The following is a 21985-nucleotide window of genomic DNA, read 5'->3' as shown; positions in this document are numbered from 1 at the left end:
TGATTTAACTTATGAGACAGATGAGCATTGTAGAGTAGAACAAGATCATCAGAACACATGTTAAGCGGCTGATCCATGAGTTGGGATTGCATTGCGTTTAATAGCTCAGCTGTGTCAATGTTCTTGGTGTTCCTAAATGTGATGGAGTGTGACGCATGGGGACGGCGGTGAGGCTCAGGAACAACAATGTTGAACATGACAGCTTTGTGGTCAGAGACAAAGAGATCCTTGGGCCCAAGGTCAGAAGGAGAGAAACCAGCAGTGCAGACAAGGTCTAGAATGTGAGCATTTGAGTGGGTGGGGAAGTTAACATGTTGAGCAACATGTTATGTTGTCTGAATCCACATGTATATTAAAATCACCCAGAGCAAGGATAGATGAGTACATTGGGCACACAGAGGATAGCAGCTCAGCAAATTCATTTATAAAAACAGAGATTGCTTAAGGAGGCCTGTAGATATGTAAAATGAGAAGTGGTAGACTACCAGCGAATTTTAAAATAAGACATTCAAAGGATGAGAAATCCAGCGTGGGCACACTCACAACCTTAAAACAGGAGCGATAAAGCACTGCAAGTCCTCCCCCACGCCCAGTCAAGCGTGGTTTATCAATAAACTTATACCCAGGTGGGATTGCCCCAATTAAGTGTGATAAATTCATTTGGTATTTGCCAGGTTGCAGTTAATCACATGAAGTCAATACCCATATCAGTAATTACATCATTAATGAAAGGTGCCTTGTTGTTGAGAGAGTGTACATTGAGTAAAGCAAAGGAAGCATTCTTTGCATTTGGATTATTTTGAGTGACTTTCGTTAACGGAACGGGGCAGAGATTGGTGGTGTCCGCAGTGTGCGCAATGTTCCGTATTAATTTCAGATTCCAGCTCCAGAGAGAGTCAATGTTGTTGGGGTGAGGACAGCGGGTAAACTTCCTACGAGAGCCCCTGTGGATGTATTTGGGGCCACGACGCAGAATACCGAGGTGTTGGTGTGACAAAAGGGCATCTGGAGGTTTATGACAGTATTTTTCGCAGGCTGTGGAGACGTGACAATGAGTAGTTGAGGGCCATGCGTGTGGAGCACATTAGCTTGTGGAGATGTTGACACGGCCCACAGGGAAACCAGCGTACCAGACAGAACTCAAGGACTAGGAGCCAGGCCAGCAATACGATTGTAGATCGCATTGGGAAGGAGGATGGGAGGCAGCCACAGGTTAGCACTGACGCACCTAGCCCTCGTTCTAATGATCTAGCACAGGGGTCTTCAACGTTTTCCAGGCCAAGGACCCCCAAACTGATGGAGAGATGGAGCGGGGACCCCCTACTTATATATTGTATAAAATTGTGTTTTATATTAAACTGGCCCTGTAGTGCCATGTATAAATGTACCTTGTTATTTTGCATTCAATTCTAAGATATTCAAATAATACACAGGTTCATATATTCATGTTTTTATTTATTTCTTTGGTTGCTGTAAGTAGTAAACGATTATAAATGCTACTTTAACGGCATCGACACTCCAAAACCCAAGTGGAATCTAGATCGAAAGAGTGTTTAGTTCAAAACGTGCGCAGCATTTACTTTCTTCGACACCTACAGAGTTTGTTATGTACGATCATTCAAAAACTATTTCCCATAGACATTTAACCGATGGAACCAGGAGCCTCGGAGGCGGGACTTGGGAGCGAGGGAGGGCCTTCAGACCTGTCACTCAAATCTCCGCGCCAGTCGTAAATAGATTTGATTCATTATGCAATAGTCGCGTTAGCTTTGATTGTCCATTGTTCTCCGGTTGATGTTCTTTAAATTCTTGTAAGATTATTTCAAGTTAAATTTCTATATAAATGTAAGATAATTGTATGCATGAATATGTTGAGGATTTTTTTATTTTAGCTCATGTACTCAACATACATTTTCTTTGACTGTACCCGCACACGGAGCGCGCGCGTGCATGGGTGTGTGTGTGTGTGTGTGTGTGTGTGTGTGTGTGTGTGTTATGAACAGGATTTACTACTTTTTACTTGTATATTTTTTACTGTACATATAATATCAGAAAATTACTTTTGATGAAGTTAATATAATAACTATATATAATAACTTATTTTTACCAGTGCCATTTTTCTCGGAAGATAACTACTTTTAGAAAGTGTGGCTTTCGGGTAGGCCTACTACATCCGCGAGAAGCAGACACCTGCATGCGCTTTCTTTTGGCGTGTTTCGACTCCTCCCTCAGCCTTTAAAGCTGAAAGCTCAGGACTATAAATGCTTCACTGATCGGATCTATCATGTATAGGGAGGCTATTGGATGGTTTCATTGATAAAGAACAACAACCAAGAACGATATAAACGAAATTTACACTAAACTAAAACCTAAAACGTGTTCAGTGTTCGGTAATGATTTTGTCATGCCCAATAAAAAAAGAAACAAATGAAGCATCCCATAACAACTGGAACTCCGTGATACGGTCCTCTGCTTGTTTGATGGACTGTCAATAAGCCTCCACGTGGAGCGGCGCTCCGGCAGCCTGTATAGCTGCCTCTCCAGGACGCGGAAGGCGCGAGCCGCTACGGACGCTGCCGCGGATCCTCGCAGGAATATTATATATTTTGACCTTTTTTTCTTTTTTTTTTTTTTATCGAAATCGTCAAGCTTGTGTGGATTGGAGCCTGGATTGTGTCCGTCCCCCCCCCCCCCCCCCCCCACACACACACACACACCCCACGCTGACAGACCGACCGGACCAGCATGGCCACCTCCACCGAGTCCAGACAGCGCTACACTAAAATCACCCCCGAGGTACTGAAGGAGATGCTGCAGTTCTACAACCTCAGCCGCCAGGAGTTCATCGACTCGTATAACATCCAGCCTCTGGTGTACGTCCCCGAGTTGCCGTACAGCGTGAAAACGACTTTTGTGATAATGTACGCCCTGATATTCGTCCTGGCTCTGGTGGGTAACAGTTTGGTGGTTTACATTGTGGTGAAAAAGCGCGCCGTGCAGACCGCCACCAACATCTTCATCTGCTCCCTAGCGGTGAGCGACCTGCTCATCACTTTCTTCTGCGTCCCATTCACTCTCTTGCAAAACATCTCATCAGAGTGGCTCGGAGGTGAGTTGTTGAATGCAAGTCCTCAGTCATTATGAAATAGATGGTTGTATAGATGGAGGTGTTATGTGCTAACTGCCCATTCAACTTCAAGGGTCATAACTCAAACGCATCCCGTGTGTGTGCGTATGTGTGTGTGTGTGTGTGTGTGTGTGTGTGTGTGTGTGTGTGGGGGGGGGGGGGGGGGGGGGGTTAAGTTAAAATAGTGTTCGGGCACATGCGTTTCTATGCAAGTATATGCGTGCGGATTATAATAAGCAGCAGAGACAATTGTCAACAAGTGTTGAGGTTTTACCACCCGTGACCACAAGCTCCGACCAGATTGGTTCTCCTCAATGAGGGAATTGTTTAATATGTGGAGTGGATTCATGTGGTACACTCTTACGTAATTATCACAAAATGCCTCAACAAATAAGCTCTGTTTTACTCAGGGCTGTGGACATGATTGCTGTACTGTCTCTGGTAGAGGATGTAGCAGGGAGGGACATTATGTAGCCATTGTAGTAATCCCACACATGGATCCTCATTTGGATCATTTGGATGAATAGAGCTTGAATTTTTACTGAGTTCTCTGATCAATGATTTTTGGCATATTTGTTGCGATCATATCCCAAGTGCAGAAAAATTCACGATGATCACAATTGGTCGGGAACCCAAGATCCTCCAAAAAATATTTTCGCTGTCTTGAAGGATGTCAGATAATCGTCTGACCAAAACAACCAAACCAAGGCCAATGATAACAAAGCTTTAGGCCAAGATCCCTAACTATAAAATCACTGTTGTAGTAGCCCATGACGACCCTAAGCTGCCTCACAGTCTCAATGCCTTCGGTTGTCACTTTGACAACAATCCAAGCCTAATAGGAAAGCCAATAGTTGGCGGTTCCCAATCCCTTCTCTTTGTGATGGAGAAGATGCAGCGAGGAGCGAACAGCAGGGAAAGCAACACTTAATTTCCTGCCTTCTGGTGAGACACACAACGCCAATGTGTTTCTATGCCAATGCTGTAGCCTATTCCTCCACCAATCATCACGTTCATGCACTCACACATAAGCTGCAGAGCTTTACGTCTTTGAATTGTGTTTATGGTTGTGGCAGGGCTGATTTAGCCTTGTCCTACCAGACTCTCATACTTCATTTCATTTGCACAGTGAGTCTGGCCACTCTCCATTGACAAACGTTAACTCACTTTAAGGCGGACGTCCGTTGGAGTTTAAAACTATTGGATCTGCCTCACTCTGTTCAAATGTGCAGTAGTTGTATGAAACAGAAATTGGGTTTTCCTCTGGTTCATTGGGGCTGTCTCTCCATCTCGGTAAAGTAAACATCTCCAAAGTGAACAGCTTCTAGTATCTAGACAATTGTTCCTGTGCCAGCTGAAACATACTTGGGTGGGGTGTCACTGTGCAGAGAGTGGATGTTGCTGTTCAACAGAGCTGCAAGTGAACGTGTTCTCAACTGTTCTCAATCTGTTTTGCATGGCAGCTCCACAGCTCATCAGGGGAACAGCTGGACAGAATTCTTTGCTCAGCCTTAAAAATCTTCAGCTGCAAACTCACCCACCATCTCTGATAGCTATCTACTTGCATTCATCGCAATGGTAAAAATATACAACAGGCACCCTGCAAAGTCTTATGAAAAACCCAAAAGACTCGGGCCATCAAAAAATGTAAGACAATTTTTTCCTCTACAGCACAGACTGCAGATACACCCAATTACTAAATGTTGACAGTTGACCTGTCCTTACCCTTCATGGCCACCATTTTCCAGAACTCTGTCAACTTCATTGTCAGCAATTTTATTTATGTAATGAAAAAAACTACATCCCATTCTTCAGATCATTACAATAATACATTTACCCTGTTACAAGGACATTTTATTTTGCTTCATCAGGGGTTCTGGTATGCAAGACGGTTCCATTTGTGCAGACCACAGCCATAGTCACAGGGATCTTGACAATGACCTGCATCGCCATCGAGAGGTACCAAGGAATTGTGTATCCACTCCAAATGAGGAGGCAGTACACATCCAGGAGAGCCTACAAAATGCTAGGTAAGCACGGCCCTTAAACACTTGGCTATGTATTTGTGTCTTGTTTATGTTGTTAGTCTCTGTGGGTGAGAATGTGTAAAAAGCAACAGCACCCTGATTGCTAGTATCAATTTGCGAAGATGAGGTACTTACTGACCGAACTTGATATGCACATTGTCTGAAAGGAATGTGCTGTGAAGATAAGGTTTCTTGCACCAGATTTCTGCATCAGCTTTTCAATACAGGAAAGCAGATTATTTTGTATGGTGTTATGTTGTGTTACGTAATAAGTTGAATGCAGTCAACATTTTACAAATCCATAGATTGTTCACTACCTCTTTCATTCACTCTTGAAGTGTAATTCTATTCATTTTAGATATTTATTAAATATAATAAAGTAGTGCAGTTTACAAGCTGCTACTTTGAACGCCTGCTGCGGTACAAATACAGGATTTGTTGAATATTTGTGACATACCCTTTTTAACTCTGATTTCTAAACACTGTTATAAACTCAGCGAATGCTAGGCTACACACCAGTGTGCTACTAGTAAGCTTATGTGTAAAAAATGTTTTTCCCATTCTGCAGGGATAGTGTGGATTGCGTCAGTGATGGTGGGCTCTCCAATACTGTTTGTTCAACAACTAGAAGTAAGTAGAGTACTTTATCCATGCATTATACCCTTTCCCCTAAAGAATAGGCTGACATTCCCTATATCACAGCATGCTATCATAAAGTCAGATCAGCGATAGAGCAGATGTTAATCAGTATGATGAAGAATTTCACCCAATTGATAAGGATAAAAAGGCTTGCTGTGTGACACACATACCAATGAGTTCAACATTGGATTTAGAATAACCTTTCATTTGGCAACACTTTACACAAATAGTCCGCAGTTCAGTTTCAATTTAGTTTCAGTTGAGTATCGACTCAGTCTCAGTTTTGTGTCCGTTGATGCTCACATCAACACTCAATAAGGTTAAGCTATCCACATAAACCATCCAAAGGTAATCAAAAGTCATGTAATTGAGTGTCTACTGCATAAACAGCAATATCAATTACGAAACAACAAACAAAAGTCCATGATTAGGCCAGACACACAGCTCACCTGAGACAAATGAGGCACGTAACATGACATTCAACTGAAAAATGTCTGACGATGTATGGTTGCTATACACTTCACATGTTATGCATTACATCCAATATTCGGATAACACTGAATGGAATATATGTGGATAGGTTCTTGATAACCTTACACAATGTTGACTTGTCAAGTGTGTGTCCACTGACACTCAACTGAGATGATGTTGATACTCAGTTGATACTCAACTGTGGACTTCCAAGGTAAAGGTTGAAGTACCAACTTAGACCAACACAAGACAACTTAGACCCTCTTCAGGCACTTACTATTGCACACACATCACAATACTATTGCTATTCATAGTAAAAGAAAAATTGCGTCCGTCTGTCCTGAAGCCTGAATGGCTTTTCATTGAAGCAAGTGGGAACCTCTCTTTCAAACCAACGTCAACCCCTCACCACCATCATCCCCACCACCCCCAACACCATCACCACCTCCAACCTCACCACCACCACCCTCACCACTACCAATCTCACCACCACCACCCCCCTCACCTCTACCTGCTTCCCCAACACCACAACCAACCTCACCACCACCCTCACCACCAAAACCACCATCCTCACCTCCACCACCACCTACTCCACCACCACCACCACCACCACCACCCTCTCCACAACCTGCCTCACCACCACCACCACCACCACCACCAACACCACCACCTCTCTGCAGGTGAAGTATGACTTCCTGTACGACCACTACCACGTGTGCTGCCAGGAGAGCTGGCCCTCGCTGGCCCAGCGCCAGGTGTACACCACCTTCATCATGGCGGTGCTCTTCCTGCTGCCGCTGCTCACCATGATGTTCCTGTACACGCGCATCGCCATCGAGCTGTGGATCCGCAAGCGAGTGGGCGACTCGTCCGCCCTCAACACCATGAACCAGAGGGAGATGAGCAAGATCTCCCGGTGAGCGTTAAGGCTCCGTTACGGTTCCTCGTCGGCGCAACGCAATGACCACATTGCAATGACGCTTCGACGCAGTCGTGAACCAGTTTTGGTTCTGCGTTGGTCTTTAGTGAGCGGACCAATCACAGCCCTTGCTGCTGTGTCGCCTTGAGGCAAGGTTAAACATTTTGGGAGGCGAACATCAGGCCCTTGCGGTGGACGCACGGAGGGTCCGCAAGGACATAATGGTTCCGTAAACCCCCTTGCGTGGCGTCGACGTGGAACCATTACTAAGCCTTTAGGCATCCGGAATGGGAACCGTGGACCCATGGAGGAAAACCATGAAATCACGCCGCACCAAAAGCAATTTCTGCCGCCACCCCGGTTGCGTGGATATTTAGATTATTTTATCTCGTATCTCGGATCTTGATGGTGTTATTTTATTTTTATGATTTATTTTTGCTTAAATTCACCCGTCGTCTGTCCTTTTTATTATCTATATTACATATGTAATTTTCCTTGCTTTGTATTTGTAATCGTGTCAAGCTCTTCCAGTTGTGTCAGAGAAACGGGTTCCACTCTTCAATAGGGTTACATTCATTAACCAAGAATGAACATTAGTTACTGCAGTAAAAAGCTTTAACTTACATCTAAGGTATTGGTTAATGCGTTTGTTTAATAGGGTTAGGGTTAACCTTAACCCACCAAACCAAACCCCCTATTCTAAGGCTATATGATAATGCTTATTACTACATTAACCTATGTTAATTCATATCTAATGAATCAACATATTGTAAAGTGTTACCGAGAATGTCCTGGAAACAAAATAAGTTGCATAATCAAACATGTTGACATAATTTCTCTTTTGTTTTTTTGGACTCCTGTGTCTCATTCTTCTCTTTGTGTCGTGCGTTGGAAGGAAGAAGAAGCGAGCGGTGAAGATGATGGTGATCGTGGTGCTGCTCTTCACAGTCTGCTGGGCTCCGTTTCACACGGTCCACATGCTCTATGAATACAGTAAGCTTTACCTAGATTTCTTACCTTTTTACCACAGTGATAAAATCGGCCTGTCAAACCGTTTATTATGAAAAAATATTATTAAAATTGGATATTGGCAGGTGATCATTTTGGATCTGGCCCAGGGGTTCTGAAATGAACGGTTCATGAATGGATAATGGCAACTGTCTGGAATAATAAGTGACTTGACTGATAGTCGCTAAAATTGTTAATTCCCAGCCAAACTAGCCAGATTATGCTGGGTTTCAATCCCAATTGTCCACAGCCCAACCTAAATCTTTTATCAGGTGCCCAACCGCCTACCCAGGTTATTATAATTTTGCATTTTTCATGTGTTCTTTTTTATTTTGTGTTTTGACTTTTTTGTATGAAATATAAAATCCTAATATGTTTTTAAAGCAGGCTTACCAGTTTTATTCTAAATTCTTAGTTTTAGAGCCGTTTTTTATTCGTTTCAGTGCGAGTTTGAGTCATCTTTTAAAATATGTGGTATTTGGGCCACGAAGTAAGAGGAAAACGATAAAATAATTCATTACAATTGTTTTTATTTTCAATGAAGGACATGTTTTTTCCACACCTAATTTCAGAGCTGACATCTGAAATGACTGATCAAGTGAATTGCAGGAAGCCAACTGATAAGTGGTTATTGGTAAATGGACTGCATTTATAAAAAAAAAACACTTTTCAAACCTGTAGTTACTCATCACGCTTCAAAATGATTGTCAGCCATGCCAGGCAATGAGGTGCAGTGAGGCTAAGGTGTGAGGCTCAGAGACAGGGGGGGTCAAACCAACAACCAGCAATGAACTAGCTCCAGAGCCACTACTACAATGGAGTAGTTATCGAAAAGTGAATATATGGCATTAGCGAGAACTGAAACCCAAGCAAAGAATGAACTGTTCTCATAGCAGGCTTAAAGACCTCCTTCAGACATGTCTACATCGATGTACACCATCGGCAGTAATAGTATTTGATTAGTAAATCCAGTTTTATCTTTTTAAGTAAATGTATTCTGACTTCTAAATTATTCAGTCTAATTAAATAGGAGATAGCAAAATAGTCGACCCGGCTGGAGAGATTATTGCTTTATTTATTTTCTTATTAATTGTTATTTATTATTTGTGTGTACGTGTGTATGTCTATGTGTGTTTGTGTATGTATGTGTGTGTATGTGTACATGTACGTGCGTGTGTGTATGTACGCTTCCGTATGTGTGCATGTGTATGTGCACGTGTACGTGCGTGTGTGTGTGTCCAGGCGACCTGGAGAAGAAGTACGAGGAGGTGACGCTCCACACCATCATCGCCGTGGTGCAGGCGGTGGGCTTCTTCAACAGCTTCAACAACCCCATCGTGTACGCCTTCATGAACGACAACTTCAAGAAGAGCTGCGTCTCCACGCTGTCCCTCTGCCTCCGCAAGCGTGGGGCCCCAGGCAGGGGCCGAGCCGCCGCCAACGCCGCCGTCGGCCCCGCCGCCAACCTCATCGTCCACTTCAGGCCCCTGCGGCGGGAGGCCTTCCTGAAGACCGACGACGGCTACGAGAACCGCGACGGCGACGGCGGCGACGGACGACAGGGCCCCTCGGGCTCCTCCCACGGCTGCAGCTCACTGGGCGTGATCGGGGACAAGGCGTCCACCATGCAGACCCAGCTGCCCGGGAGCAGCAGCGGTGGCGGCGGGATCACCAAATGAGGAGGAACTTCTCGTGGAGGAAGTCCGGGCTCACTCTGCCTGCCCCCCCGTCAGAGGTCCGATGGGTCGCGGCCGACCGGTCGACGGTCGCCACGTCGTAACGTTGAACGTGGGCGTTGTTGATGTGGACGGGCTCAAAAATGGGAACCCGGTTCTGAGCCGGGATTGAGTGGGATCAAGTGCAGGGACGAACCGTGTGGCGCCGCGGCCTGCGTCTTGTTTTTTTGTATGTTGACCGATCTGGTTAGAATTGTCTTTTGAATGTCACGACTAAAGCAGTAAAAGCCCTATTGTGTTCTCACTGTCCATGAACAGTGTAGATATATATCGATATATATTCTCTGTATATGAAACACGGTTACACACTACCTGAAAACCATGCGGAATGTGAAAAATTACAAGCAGCAACAGGGAGGTTCGATCACATAGCTAGCTTTACCTCAGAGGATACAATTTCTGCTTTCTCTCAGTTAGGGTTACTTAATGGAAAGTGTGTTTTTGGAAGGTATCCAAATCCGAAAGAGTGTGCATTAGTTACCTGCCGCTTGATGAGAATGGATGAACTGTATTTTATTGAGATAATAGTGATGGCGTTATGTACAAAACATGACAGGAATTAGTGTCTTGGTTGTTGCAATTTATTCACCAGTGCTTAGATGTGATACACCACATACACCAGCAACACTGTTTTAAAGCCCAAAGCGAAAATTCACGTACAGACATTGTTGTGGTAAATAAAGCATACAGCAACCACAGGGTAGCTTCAAACCTAAGACTAGAGGTCCAATTCTGCATCATTCATGGTCATAGCTCAATTTACACAAGCAAAAGTATTTAGCTTCGGTAATATGAGAATGTGTGTGTTGATTTATGCGAATGTTTATCATTTATATTATACTTTTAAAGGTTTTATATATATACGCAAACTATAAAATCTATCAAGGATCAGAGTGGCAGAAAACGTGTTTTTTGTAATATTTAAGTCTTCAAGAGAATGTCTTCAAATGAATGGATCTACCCAGAGAGAATCTGTGCATCAGCCACTCTACCCCTCTTGATCAGGATACACTGCAGATGCTGCACTGGGATGGACTTTGAGGAGAAATTTCTGAATTGTCTATCTGAGGCCTCCTATTTTATAAAACTGTAATTTCATTGTGTTTTGTGGAATAAATGGAGTGGAATATATAAGCCTCCACGCTGCAATTTTTTGCAGTGAAGGGACTGCGTGGAATACAACCATGAATACGCCTTATCGTTATTACTCTTACTTGCTCCTCTTTCAACCGATCATTGTGTCGTAGGCCATGTGTGTTAGGTCATGTTTGATGTGAGTGGCATTTCAAAAGCGCAGGAAAGCTTTTCCAGCGTGGGTACCTTTCACAGGTTTACAGTCATGGGCGATCCATGTTTTGACCTTTTGGTTTAATTGACAGTACCGACATCGTCTTTTGAAGTCTGTATCGGCTTCTGAATTAAAGGGCCCCTATTTTACCACTGGGAGTGAGTGTGATTGGCCACAACAAGCCGTTTGAAAATCTGTCCTGCCCTGTGCCTTGGTGACATCCCAAGTTTGAGTGTCTACCCAAATGTACGCCGAATAAATCTACTAGCCTTCTGACTGCAGCAACTCGTAGGCTAATCTATGACACTCTAACTTGTTACGTCACTTATGGCGCATTTCCACCGGCGGCTGCGCTTCGGCCCAGCATTCCTTTGCCCAGTAGTGAAGGTGCGGTCCAGCTCAGGTACGGCTCACGTTATCATCGCCGATAGGGCTTGTTCACACTTCTTCCGTCCGTCCACGGATCTCATTGACTTTGCATGGGTCGCTCGCGAAATGCATTGTGTGTCCGTCCGTCCATTCGGCTCCGTGGCCTGCGTAAAAAAGTTGAGAAATTCTCAACTTTTCAGGCAGCGCCGGATCCGTCGGCCAGTCAGATCGCGGTTATGCCAATACACTCCACGCGTTTCCTGGATCCATTTTGCAATAACAAGCAGGAAGAATCCGGCCGTTATATAGTTTTAAAGAAATGTGGAATAATAGGATTGTTTTTAGTCACCTGTTGTTTGTGTCTTCTTTTGTATTAATATCCACACATCGGCTTTGTAGAGTGAGGCGATTTGATTGGCTGCAGTATGCGTCTATAAAGACTAGTCCCCTATACGTCAGACACGCCCTCGGCCCTCCACCGACGGACGCATGTAGTGTGAACAAGGCACTACTTCCGTCCTTTCAGCTCAATGGCCTGGGTCAAAAGTTGAGAATTTTTAAACTTTTCAGGCAGCGACGGATCCGTCGGCCAATCAGATCGCGTTATGTAAATATATGCACGTACACTGTCCAATGAAATCGCCTTTGTAATACAACCCGGGAAAAACATGGATACGTCATAAAGCCCCCATCCGTCGACTTGATTTTAAAAACATATTTTGAGCCCAGAGATCTATTTGAAACCACTTCAAGGTCTTACAAAAACAATTGAACTTTAATTTTTTAAATATTTTATTTACAGAGGGTATATATACAATGGATCCAACTACAATTCCAACCCTGTATTTGAAAGGGATATTGTGCGAGCAAAAATGACACATTTGAATGCATTTGAATATTGAATGTAACTAAACTCTTTAGTTCATCTTTTTTTATTCCTCCAGTGTATGTTGGTAGAATCACCAGCAGCCGTCATAAACGGAACAGAATGATCAAGTGCTAAGCAGAAGGCGTTGATTGAGAACGCATATACGGTTCTTTGTTCTCAGCGTTAGAGAAGGCCAACCACAGCACAGATCCACCACATAAGGAAGATACCAGCCTTGGGTCATGAACACACTTTACATCGCTGCAGCATGTTGGCATCAAGATTTGTTATTCCTTAGAAAGATATGAATTCATCGCCATTTCAACTTTGAAATGCTAAGCAACTGGCTTCATGAAAAAACATGAAAAACATGTTGGCAGCCTGGCACTACCAAAAACTAACATCCACATAAGTCGTAGAAATGCAGACCACACACATGACTCAACCTTTTTATATTCGAGTACACTAAAGAAAAAAGGTGTAAACTAAAGATTGTCCATAAAGGTCAAAAAGGCATCACTGGTGACGAGTCAGAGAAAACGACAACAAAATGGTTTTCTTGTTGTTGTTGGCACACAAACAAACATGCGCTCCCAAACCTGCCGCACAAAAAAAAAAAAACTCTGTTGCTCTTCGCGGAGGGCTCATCCCTACCTGACTCAAACGGAAGAAAGACACACAAAGAAGAAACTAAAGGGCCCCCCCCGAGGGAGCCTGCTACGTTATCAGGGGGACATGAAAGTCTTTGTGGTCGAACAGCAGCAGTCTCTTGGGCGGCGTGGGGGCTTTGTCCGCCTTGTGTAGGAGCTTGAACAGGCCCGTTCCGATGTTCATGGGAATCCCCATGATGATGCACTCCGACACCCCTGGGAGACACAAAGACACAGAAAGGTGTTTACGGTCAGCCGTGATTACTCGACTGAACGGAGGGTAGGCAGGGGGAATGTTTGCTTGTGTCAAACAGAATCGATTTACCACAAACAGAGTCCTTTTGTCCGAAGTAGGCGGCGTCGAACAGGTGATCGGCCGTCTTCTCGAAGGACGCCAGCATCAGGACGCTCTCCTTCATCTTGGCCAATCCGAACCTGGTGATGCCCAGGATCTCCCCCTGGGTAAAGCCAGGACAAAGAGTAACCAAGGTAGCGGCGGATCAGCTCAGTCTCACATGTTTATGAAATAGTGCACAAAAGCATCACAGTGGTAGCAGTGGTTCAGATCAATCTGATGTTTGTTAAAATCTATTTCAATAACAGCATGGGGATTACGACGACAACAATAAAACTATTATATAAAAAAACGGTCTTCCCTCTCTAATCTTTAGGGGAAGCCAGAGGGACAATAAGCCAAGAGAGGGCCAAGCAAGGGTCATTGTAGCCACCCAACGTGCCTACTGTAAAGACGGGGTGTTCAAAGAGCCAGTGAACCCAGTGATTCAGATGGAATTCAAACACCATGTGATTAAAAATGTTTTAATTTGGGCTCACCTTGTAGGACATGAGATCGGCCAGCAGCATGACGTGACGCCGGTCGATGCTCATGCCGTGGTTTGTCATGGTGTACTGGATCTCGTTGATGATGGTGGAGCGGGCCGCCTCGATGCCGAGGGTCTTCTCCACCTGGGGGGGCAGCGGGGCCACCATTAAATGGTAAGGATCAACAACTACTTATTTTGCTCGCATCAAAGCACTCCCGCCAGCACCACCGCTTGGATAGCTCTCTCCCTTGCGCCCCCCCTCTCTCCTGACTCTCCCCCTCCTCCCCCCCTCTCTCCTAACTCTCCCCCTTCTCCCCCCCCTTTCATAACTCTCTCCCTCCCCCCCTCTTTCATAACTTTCTCCTTTACCCCCCCCCCCTTCCCCCCCCCCTAACTCTCTGCCTTCCCTCCCCCTGCTCCACCTACCTCGAAGGTGTTGTTGGAGGTGGTCCGGCTGCCTTTGACCCCGTGGGTTGCCATGACGGCCCTCAGGTTATCCCCCTCCACCAGGAGCTTGTACTTGTTCTTGCCGCTCTGCTCGTCGATGTGGATGACGGCTCGGGACACCTCTGGGATTCCCTGGACCACCACCTTCACGTCCACATGGAAGAGGGGGAAATCTCAGTTAAACACCAGGGGGTGGAGAGAGAATCAGAGACAGAGAAATGTAGAGATGTAGAGACAGATGTAGAGACAGAGAGATGGAGAGATGTAGAGACAGATGTAGAGACAGAGAGATGGAGAGATGTAGAGACAGAGAGATGGAGAGATGTAGAGACAGAGAGATGTAGAGACAGATGTAGAGACAGAGATGGAGAGATGTAGAGACAGAGAGATGTAGAGATGTAGAGACAGAGAGATGGAGAGATGTAGAGACAGAGAGATGTAGAGATGTAGAGACAGAGAGATGTAGAGATGTAGAGACAGAGAGAAGTAGAGACAGAGAGATGTAGAGACAGATGTAGAGACAGAGAGATGTAGAGACAGATGTAGAGACAGAGAGATGTAGAGACAGAGAGATGGAGAGATGTAGAGACAGATGTAGAGACAGAGAGATGTAGAGACAGATGTAGAGACAGAGAGATGTAGAGACAGAGAGATGTAGAGACAGAGAGATGGAGAGATGTAGAGACAGATGTAGAGACAGAGAGATGTAGAGACAGAGAGATGTGGAGACAGAGCAATGTGGAGACAGAGATGTAGAGACAGAGAGAAATACATATATGCTAAAACAGCGAAATAACACGGGTCGACATGCCGTGAATTTGGATATAATGCAGTGCCCCGTTGGAGTAGTGATTTCTCTACAAGATTGCCCATCAACTTGCAAGTGAAACATCCGTGTCTAGATTGATGTGTAGGTCCGTGACGACCTTCGCCAGAAGAAGCAGAATCTTCTTGGCAGAAGATTGGTCACGGATATCAGCCAATTACCGGATAAAGCCTGTACTAAAAGCCCTTCGCAGTTTCTTTCCGTCTGCGAATTAGAATGAAAAGTTTTCTAGTAAGCTTGCCAACGGGTACGGTGTGTGCAGTGAATATTATTATTTCTTCAGGGAGGCTCCTGGCTCTCTGCCTCCACATGAGGTGAGTGGTCCATGACTAATTAGATCACAGGCTTCATAGCTCTCCTCCACTCCTCCAGCTGCTGATTCCAGTCATTCACTGAGCAGTCAACATGAGTGCGCATGGTGAGAACGCAAATGCTTCAGAGTGTGAAAACGTGCGATTTAACGTGGTCATCGTTTTGGAACCAAGACGACCGCGTTATACCACATATGCAGTTCTAAAAAGGGATAGAGAGAGGTTGATGTAGAGAGCGCGAGAGAGAGAGAGAGAGAGCGAGAGGTGTAGATAGATGTGGAAAAATGGAGCGATTTAGAGCAAGATAGAAAGGTGGAGGTGGAGAGAGAGAGAGAGAGTGGTAGAGTGAGAGCAAGAGGTAGAGAGAGACAGGTACACAGACAGACGGACACACAGACATACACAGAGAGAGGTTTAGGGATATTTAGAGCAAGAGATGTAGAGTGAGAGAGAAATGTGGAGTTGCGGAGAGAGAGGTGGAGGTGGAGGGAGTGAGTGAGTGAGGAGAGAGAGGTGGAGGTGGAGGGAGTGAGAGAGTGAGGAGAGCACCCCCTCACTTTGGGGAGTTCCTCCTTCAGCGTCTGCAGGACGTAGTACATGGAGCTCTTGCTGTTCTCCTGCGGCGAGACGCACACCACCGCCTCGCCGTGCACCGCGATGTCCCCCGGCTTCACCCGCAGCTTGGACATGCAGATGGAGTAGCGCACCGTCTCCGCGTTCACCTGTAGGAGCAGACACCACCACCCGTTCAGCTAGGTCCGGAGAAAGACACCACAACCCATCATCCCTCCGCCAGGTGAAAGGCACTACACCCAATCCCGCTACGTCAGGAGAAAGACACTACACCCAATCCCGCTACGTCAGAAGAAAGACAGCACAACCTGATGCCATCTACGTCAAGTGAAAGGCACTACACCCAATCCCGCTACGTCAGGAGAAAGACACTACACCCAATCCCGCTACGTCAGGAGAAAGACACTACACCCAATCCCGCTACGTCAGGAGAAAGACACCACAACCTGATCCCCCCTACGTCAGGTGAAAGAGACCACAACCTGATCCCCCCTACGTCAGGTGAAAGACAGCTCAACCAGATCCCCCCTACGTCAGGTGAAAGACAACCCAACCAGATCCCCCCTACGTCAGGTGAAAGACAGCCCAACCTGATCCCCCCTACGTCAGGTGAAAGACAGCCCAACCTGATCCCCCCTACGTCAGGTGAAAGACAGCCCAACCTGATCCCCCCTACGTCAGGTGAAAGACAACCCAACCAGATCCCCCCTACGTCAGGTGAAAGACAGCCCAACCAGATCCCCCCTACGTCAGGTGAAAGACAGCCCAACCTGATCCCCCCTACGTCAGGTGAAAGACAGCCCAACCTGATCCCCCCTACGTCAGGTGAAAGACAGCCCAACCAGATCCCCCCTACGTCAGGTGAAAGACAGCCCAACCTGATCCCCCCTACGTCAGGTGAAAGACAGCCCAACCTGATCCCCCCTACGTCAGGTGAAAGACAGCCCAACCTGATCCCCCCTACGTCAGGTGAAAGACAGCCCAACCTGATCCCCCCTACGTCAGGTGAAAGACAGCCCAACCTGATCCCCCCTACGTCAGGTGAAAGACAGCCCAACCCGTCCCCGCTACATCAGAGTTTATTAATGACATCTTGCCGAGGGTAAACAGGGGCAATATTGCACTTTCGCGTTTTGGAGTCAATGTGTGTCGGTCAGTACAGAGAATTTAACATCACAAGGACCCATAGCTACAAGAGGAGCTGTCAAAATGCTCTTGGGTGGGATTGGCACAACAAAGGGATTTGAACAAACGATATTGATTGGTAACAGATGTTTCAAAGCAAGGAGAGATGATCCTGACGCTTTTATCACCCAGACCGTTGGTGTCCTTGCAAAAACACACAGGCTGCCAGCATCCATTCCACCTCCAATCAATGCCTACATGCGTTCTTTGATGCAGCCCTGAAGAAAGAGCAAACAATGACCGATGGTACCTCCAGCCGCAGAAGCCGAATCCTCTCCAGGGACAACTTGACCAGAATAAAACAGTCGTCGGGCAGGAAGACCTCCTCGATGTATTCGGATATCTGGGGATAAATAAAAGCGTGATTGTGGTTATTTGTTTTCTTCCCCCCCCCACCGCGACCAATGTTGATTTTAAAACCACTTCATAACAAAAATCAAAACAAAATCCAAAAATCTAAAAAACAACATTCAAAAAACAAAATTAAAACAAAACTCTGTCTTAATCCTAACTTTTTTTAATAAAAAAATAATTATTACAATAATATCCGTGGATTGCCGACAGGATAAACAGGCTAAGATCCAAGCGATCCCAGTCTAGAGGAAAACACAGTTACTGATATGCATACCTCTCCAAGTAGCGTTTTCTCGATCCTCCCTTTCACCAAACGGCCAAAGTCGGCGTCATCGTCCACGTCCAAGTGGGCCGTGATGATGGGGGTGCTGTGGGTGAAACGGTAATGATTCAGCATGTAGACACATGAGAAACACTCACAGCATGAAGACCTATCAGAATATTTATACAGTATACAGTATATACTAGGGCTGGGCGATTAATCAAAATGTTGATTGCAATTACGATTTTAGATGATTATTATTTATTTTTGTATATCCATTTTATTAATTTAATGTTTTATATAAATTGCAGAACAGCTGGATACATATCTGTACATTATTTTAGATTTGAACCGTTTCTATTTGACCATTTTGTGTATTTTATTTAAGGCTAAATGAGGCTAAAGGAGAAATGCTGATGTTTTCAAACTAAAAAATAATCGTTTGAATAATTGCGATTCCAAAACTGACCAAAATAATCATGATTATGGTTTTTCCCTCATCGAGCAGCCTGAGTATGTACAGCCATGTTTTCCAGGGGCGTGAAGATGGACCAGGCTAACACGAGTGTGGCATGAGGTACCACACGCACCCAGAGGGTCAGACTCCAGGCACCTTTGTCCACAGAGGTGGGCCTGGCGATGACTTCACCAAGGAACAGAACGAGACAAAACGTGCGCAAGAGCGCAGACGTCAACACGACCTCGGGGGCTGGGGGATCAATAATATCACCAAAGTCTATCAAATGATCTGCTGTCACGGACACAGCCATTTATAGTGGGTTAAAATATATATTGAATCACTATTAGGCCGTCACTGTACATATTGACCCGTTTTACAGAGCAACACATTCACAAATCCACAGCACCATTCCTTCTCTGAAAGAAGGCATGGAGGTATAACGCAGCAATCATATTCGCAACAGTTCACACAACTGAGCGGGATACATAAAGGAACTTTGAATTATTAAAAATGGGGAGCGTCCGTGTCCATTAAATATTTATTTTCCATTAAATATATTAATCTAGAAATAATAAATAAATAATTTATACTGGGGGGGGACGGACGGACTACTTTTCGTTCATCAGAAGTTGTGTGCCCATCTGTGGCCATGCATGAGTGCCATGCATGTCCTTCAACTGGGACACACAGCGATACCCTGCCTTGCTCAATGCCGACCCCACCCCCCCAGCTGGATCTGATGATGTGTTCGAGATGCATCATACACCACCCGCACGAGTTGCTCGTGACGTGATCCCCTGGCTTGTAGCACTTATAGCATTCCCGTTTGTCTCTGTGGGCATCGCTACACGAAGAGTCGGGGAGGAACTAGTGATTGTTATTGTTAGCTACATTAGCCTCTTTAGCAAACCAGCTCGAAATCAAACAACAAAACTTTACATTGTATTGCACGCACAGCAACACTGTGCAATACATACGTCTGCGTACGTTTCCTGGAAGACCTCTGCCATATAGAAAAGCAGCCCGCACCGTGAAGGGCAATCTAGGCCCCTCATGGCTAGATCATACACACGTGGACACTTATGGCCAACACCTCCCTGCGAACGAAAGAGGCAGAGGCTTTGCTGCCAGGATCAAAAGACAAACAACAACACCACCAACTGGTTTTTTGGTGCAGCCCCCAGTTTCCCTGGCAACAAGGCCTCTTCAGGATTCCCGGAGGGAATCGTATGAATGTAGACATGACTGGCGACTGGACACAAGCTGTCACCCGTTCATACTTGATTACCAAGACCGCTGGCTTGGTAATTAATTGGCAGCAGAGGCTCAGGTAGGAGAGCGTGGTTCCTGGCAACCGGAATGCTGGTTCTGTCCCCGGCTCCTCCTAGCTGACTGTTGAGGTGTCCCTGACTAAGACAACAGGCGCCGGAACCGGTGCTGCAGGTGGTGCAATCGCACCACCACTTTTATATTAAAATAAAAATAAAATAAAAAATGGACGATTTTCAAGTTGCGTGTCCCGAGTCGCGACAAAAGACTGTCAGGACCCTAAAATGTCCCGGTTTCCACCAACCACCATGAAATGTCCCCTGTTGTCAGCGATTACATAGACAACGTGGTCTTATTATAGCCCGATCATTATTTGTTCAATGAAACCTCATTCGTGATGGCATACGCAACAGGGATGGACGCGCAGTGGAACGCTGATGGAAAACCAGCAGACGAGCGCTGGGTGGAGATGTTTGCACATTTCAGAAGCAGGGAGATTCCGTACAAAAATATACAGTATGTCTAATTTGTGAGTTTGCCATGTGTCTGGAAGTTTCATGAAATCTGGTCAGCCTAGTTTAGTAAGCAGGGTCTGCTGATCTGTTTTGGTCTTTTTTTTTGCACCATAATAAATGATAGCCCTAGGGAGAAACCGCTTGATTAGTTGGATTTTGCACCACCACTTTAAAATTATTTCCGGCACCGCTGCAAAACACCTAGACTGTTACTGACGAGCTACACTGTTGCCTTGCATGGCTGACTCCGCCATGGGTGTGTGAATGTAAGTATGAAGGGGTGAACGTTAGGCAATAATTGGAAAGTGCCACTTGTTAGAAAAGTTAGAGTGACATCCAGTCCATTTCCCATTTAATCCCCGCCAACTGTGAGCCTGTAATACAGCAACAACAACTCCGGAAGCCACAACAAGGTTGAAATATAGAGCAAGGTTTGTTTGCTCTATATTCGGAACAAAGTTTGTTCCGAAGAAGGCAACCAAAAAAATAGATACTACCACAACCTCACAGTGAATAGACACTGCGATTCCAATTTTCGATTTGATGTTATTCAGTTTAGAACCTTTGAAAAGACAGTATTCATTTTTTTCCTCAATCCTCTCTTCCTGTCTCTAGTCTGAATGAGGTGACCTTCAGCAGCCATTCTGCAGGCGCGTGGCACATAGCTCGCTCACTAACTCCAACCTCCCTACCGATCAGAACCATCACAATCACGGCAGGGGCCGCGACCATCGAGCCGTTTAGGCGGTACGGTTGGGTCCCTTGGCCCGCCGGCATGCAGTTAACGGTGCTTTTTATGCAAATTGTGCCCATTAGCTTCCGCAGGGAAGCATACATTGACACTATTTTGCAATTCACTCGCTAAGGTCTTCAAGGGTTCCGCCAGGGGGACGGTGGCAGGGCACGCTCCATGGGGCTGCTGGAGCAGTGGGGTTGATGGAGCTGAAAGGATTATATCATATGGTATTTTCAGACCAGAATTACGCAATACAGCCTAATGGGTCCAATTTGTGATGCTTTCAAATGAGGATATTTTCCAGAAGGTTTGGCTGTCAAATGGGTCGGATTAACCAAATCGTTTGCAGAAGGACGGCATAATGGCGTACAACTACGGCAAAACAATAACTTTGTTGACAAAAAAAGAAGAAAATGCTCCGTACATATTTAAATGTGTAGGGAGCCTGCTTCTGTTTTCTTAACAAGTTAATCTCAAAGCGTTATGAAATCCTTCACGGTTTGGGTGAGGGGGAGGTTGAGGAGTTCTGAATGACGGCTAGCATCAGAATGAAGGCTGTGTCTGACAAATCGTCATATAATCACAAAGAACTGTGTCCTCTACTTTTGTTTTAATTAGTTTTTTCGGAGGTCTTTGTTATCTCATCTCTCTGGTAGGCAGCAGCTCAGGAGGTGTGGTCTGAAATATACATTATCACTGAATTGCCCATTGATAAATCACAAAGACGCTGCTGTGGGGGACGGATCGCCATGAAAGGAAAGCCATCGCTAACTGTTCTATTAATCTGTAATAAATAACCACTATGTTATTAATAGTAGGTAGAGATTTTTGGTGTCATTTGAACATTGAAATAGCTGCTAAAGACAATATCATTAAAACCTTTGTAAAAGGATTAACGCTCCGATAGCCGGGGGGGGGGGGGGGGGGGGGGGGGGGTTAATAGCTTGCGTATCCTCACACTGGACGGCTGCTGTCAAAGGCCTACCGGAATATTCTTGTAATGGTTAAACATCCAAAACTAAACTAAACTAAATTGAGATTTTAATACCCTACTAGCGAATGAATATCCGGATTTGAGAATATTTGCAATCATTGTAAAGCGCTGTGAGTGGCCCCGTTCC

The 21985-nt window shown here is 45.3% G+C and overlaps 2 protein-coding genes across 2 annotated transcripts in view; one reads left to right on the top strand and one right to left on the bottom strand.

Annotated features, from left to right (window-relative positions):
• Positions 1 to 2745: 2745 nt before the first annotated feature.
• qrfprb (pyroglutamylated RFamide peptide receptor b) lies at positions 2746 to 9870 on the top strand (the record flags this gene model as incomplete). The annotated part of the gene is made up of 6 exons (XM_079756814.1): positions 2746 to 3109; positions 4999 to 5157; positions 5723 to 5784; positions 6945 to 7180; positions 8079 to 8176; positions 9434 to 9870. 6 exons carry the CDS (start codon positions 2746 to 2748, stop codon positions 9868 to 9870), a joined length of 1356 nt encoding a protein of 451 aa, XP_079612940.1.
• A 2538-nt stretch (positions 9871 to 12408) lies between these two features.
• The window catches only part of polr3a (polymerase (RNA) III (DNA directed) polypeptide A), a 31426-nt gene continuing 21849 nt past the window's right edge, over positions 12409 to 21985 (bottom strand). The window contains exons 25-31 of the mRNA XM_079757392.1: positions 17897 to 17990; positions 17519 to 17611; positions 16068 to 16232; positions 14353 to 14517; positions 13937 to 14068; positions 13428 to 13560; positions 12409 to 13318 (exon numbers count right to left, since the gene is read on the bottom strand). Coding sequence (XP_079613518.1) covers positions 13170 to 13318; positions 13428 to 13560; positions 13937 to 14068; positions 14353 to 14517; positions 16068 to 16232; positions 17519 to 17611; positions 17897 to 17990 — 931 coding nt within the window. The 3' untranslated portion in view covers positions 12409 to 13169. The remainder of the gene's footprint in view (positions 13319 to 13427; positions 13561 to 13936; positions 14069 to 14352; positions 14518 to 16067; positions 16233 to 17518; positions 17612 to 17896; positions 17991 to 21985) is intronic.

The sequence above is a fragment of the Pollachius pollachius genome (genome assembly GCF_949987615.1).
Source record: "Pollachius pollachius genome assembly, chromosome: 19".
Lineage (NCBI taxonomy): Eukaryota > Metazoa > Chordata > Actinopteri > Gadiformes > Gadidae > Pollachius > Pollachius pollachius.
Note: the sequence above shows the minus strand (reverse complement) of the source record. Positions and strands in the feature narration are given on the sequence as shown.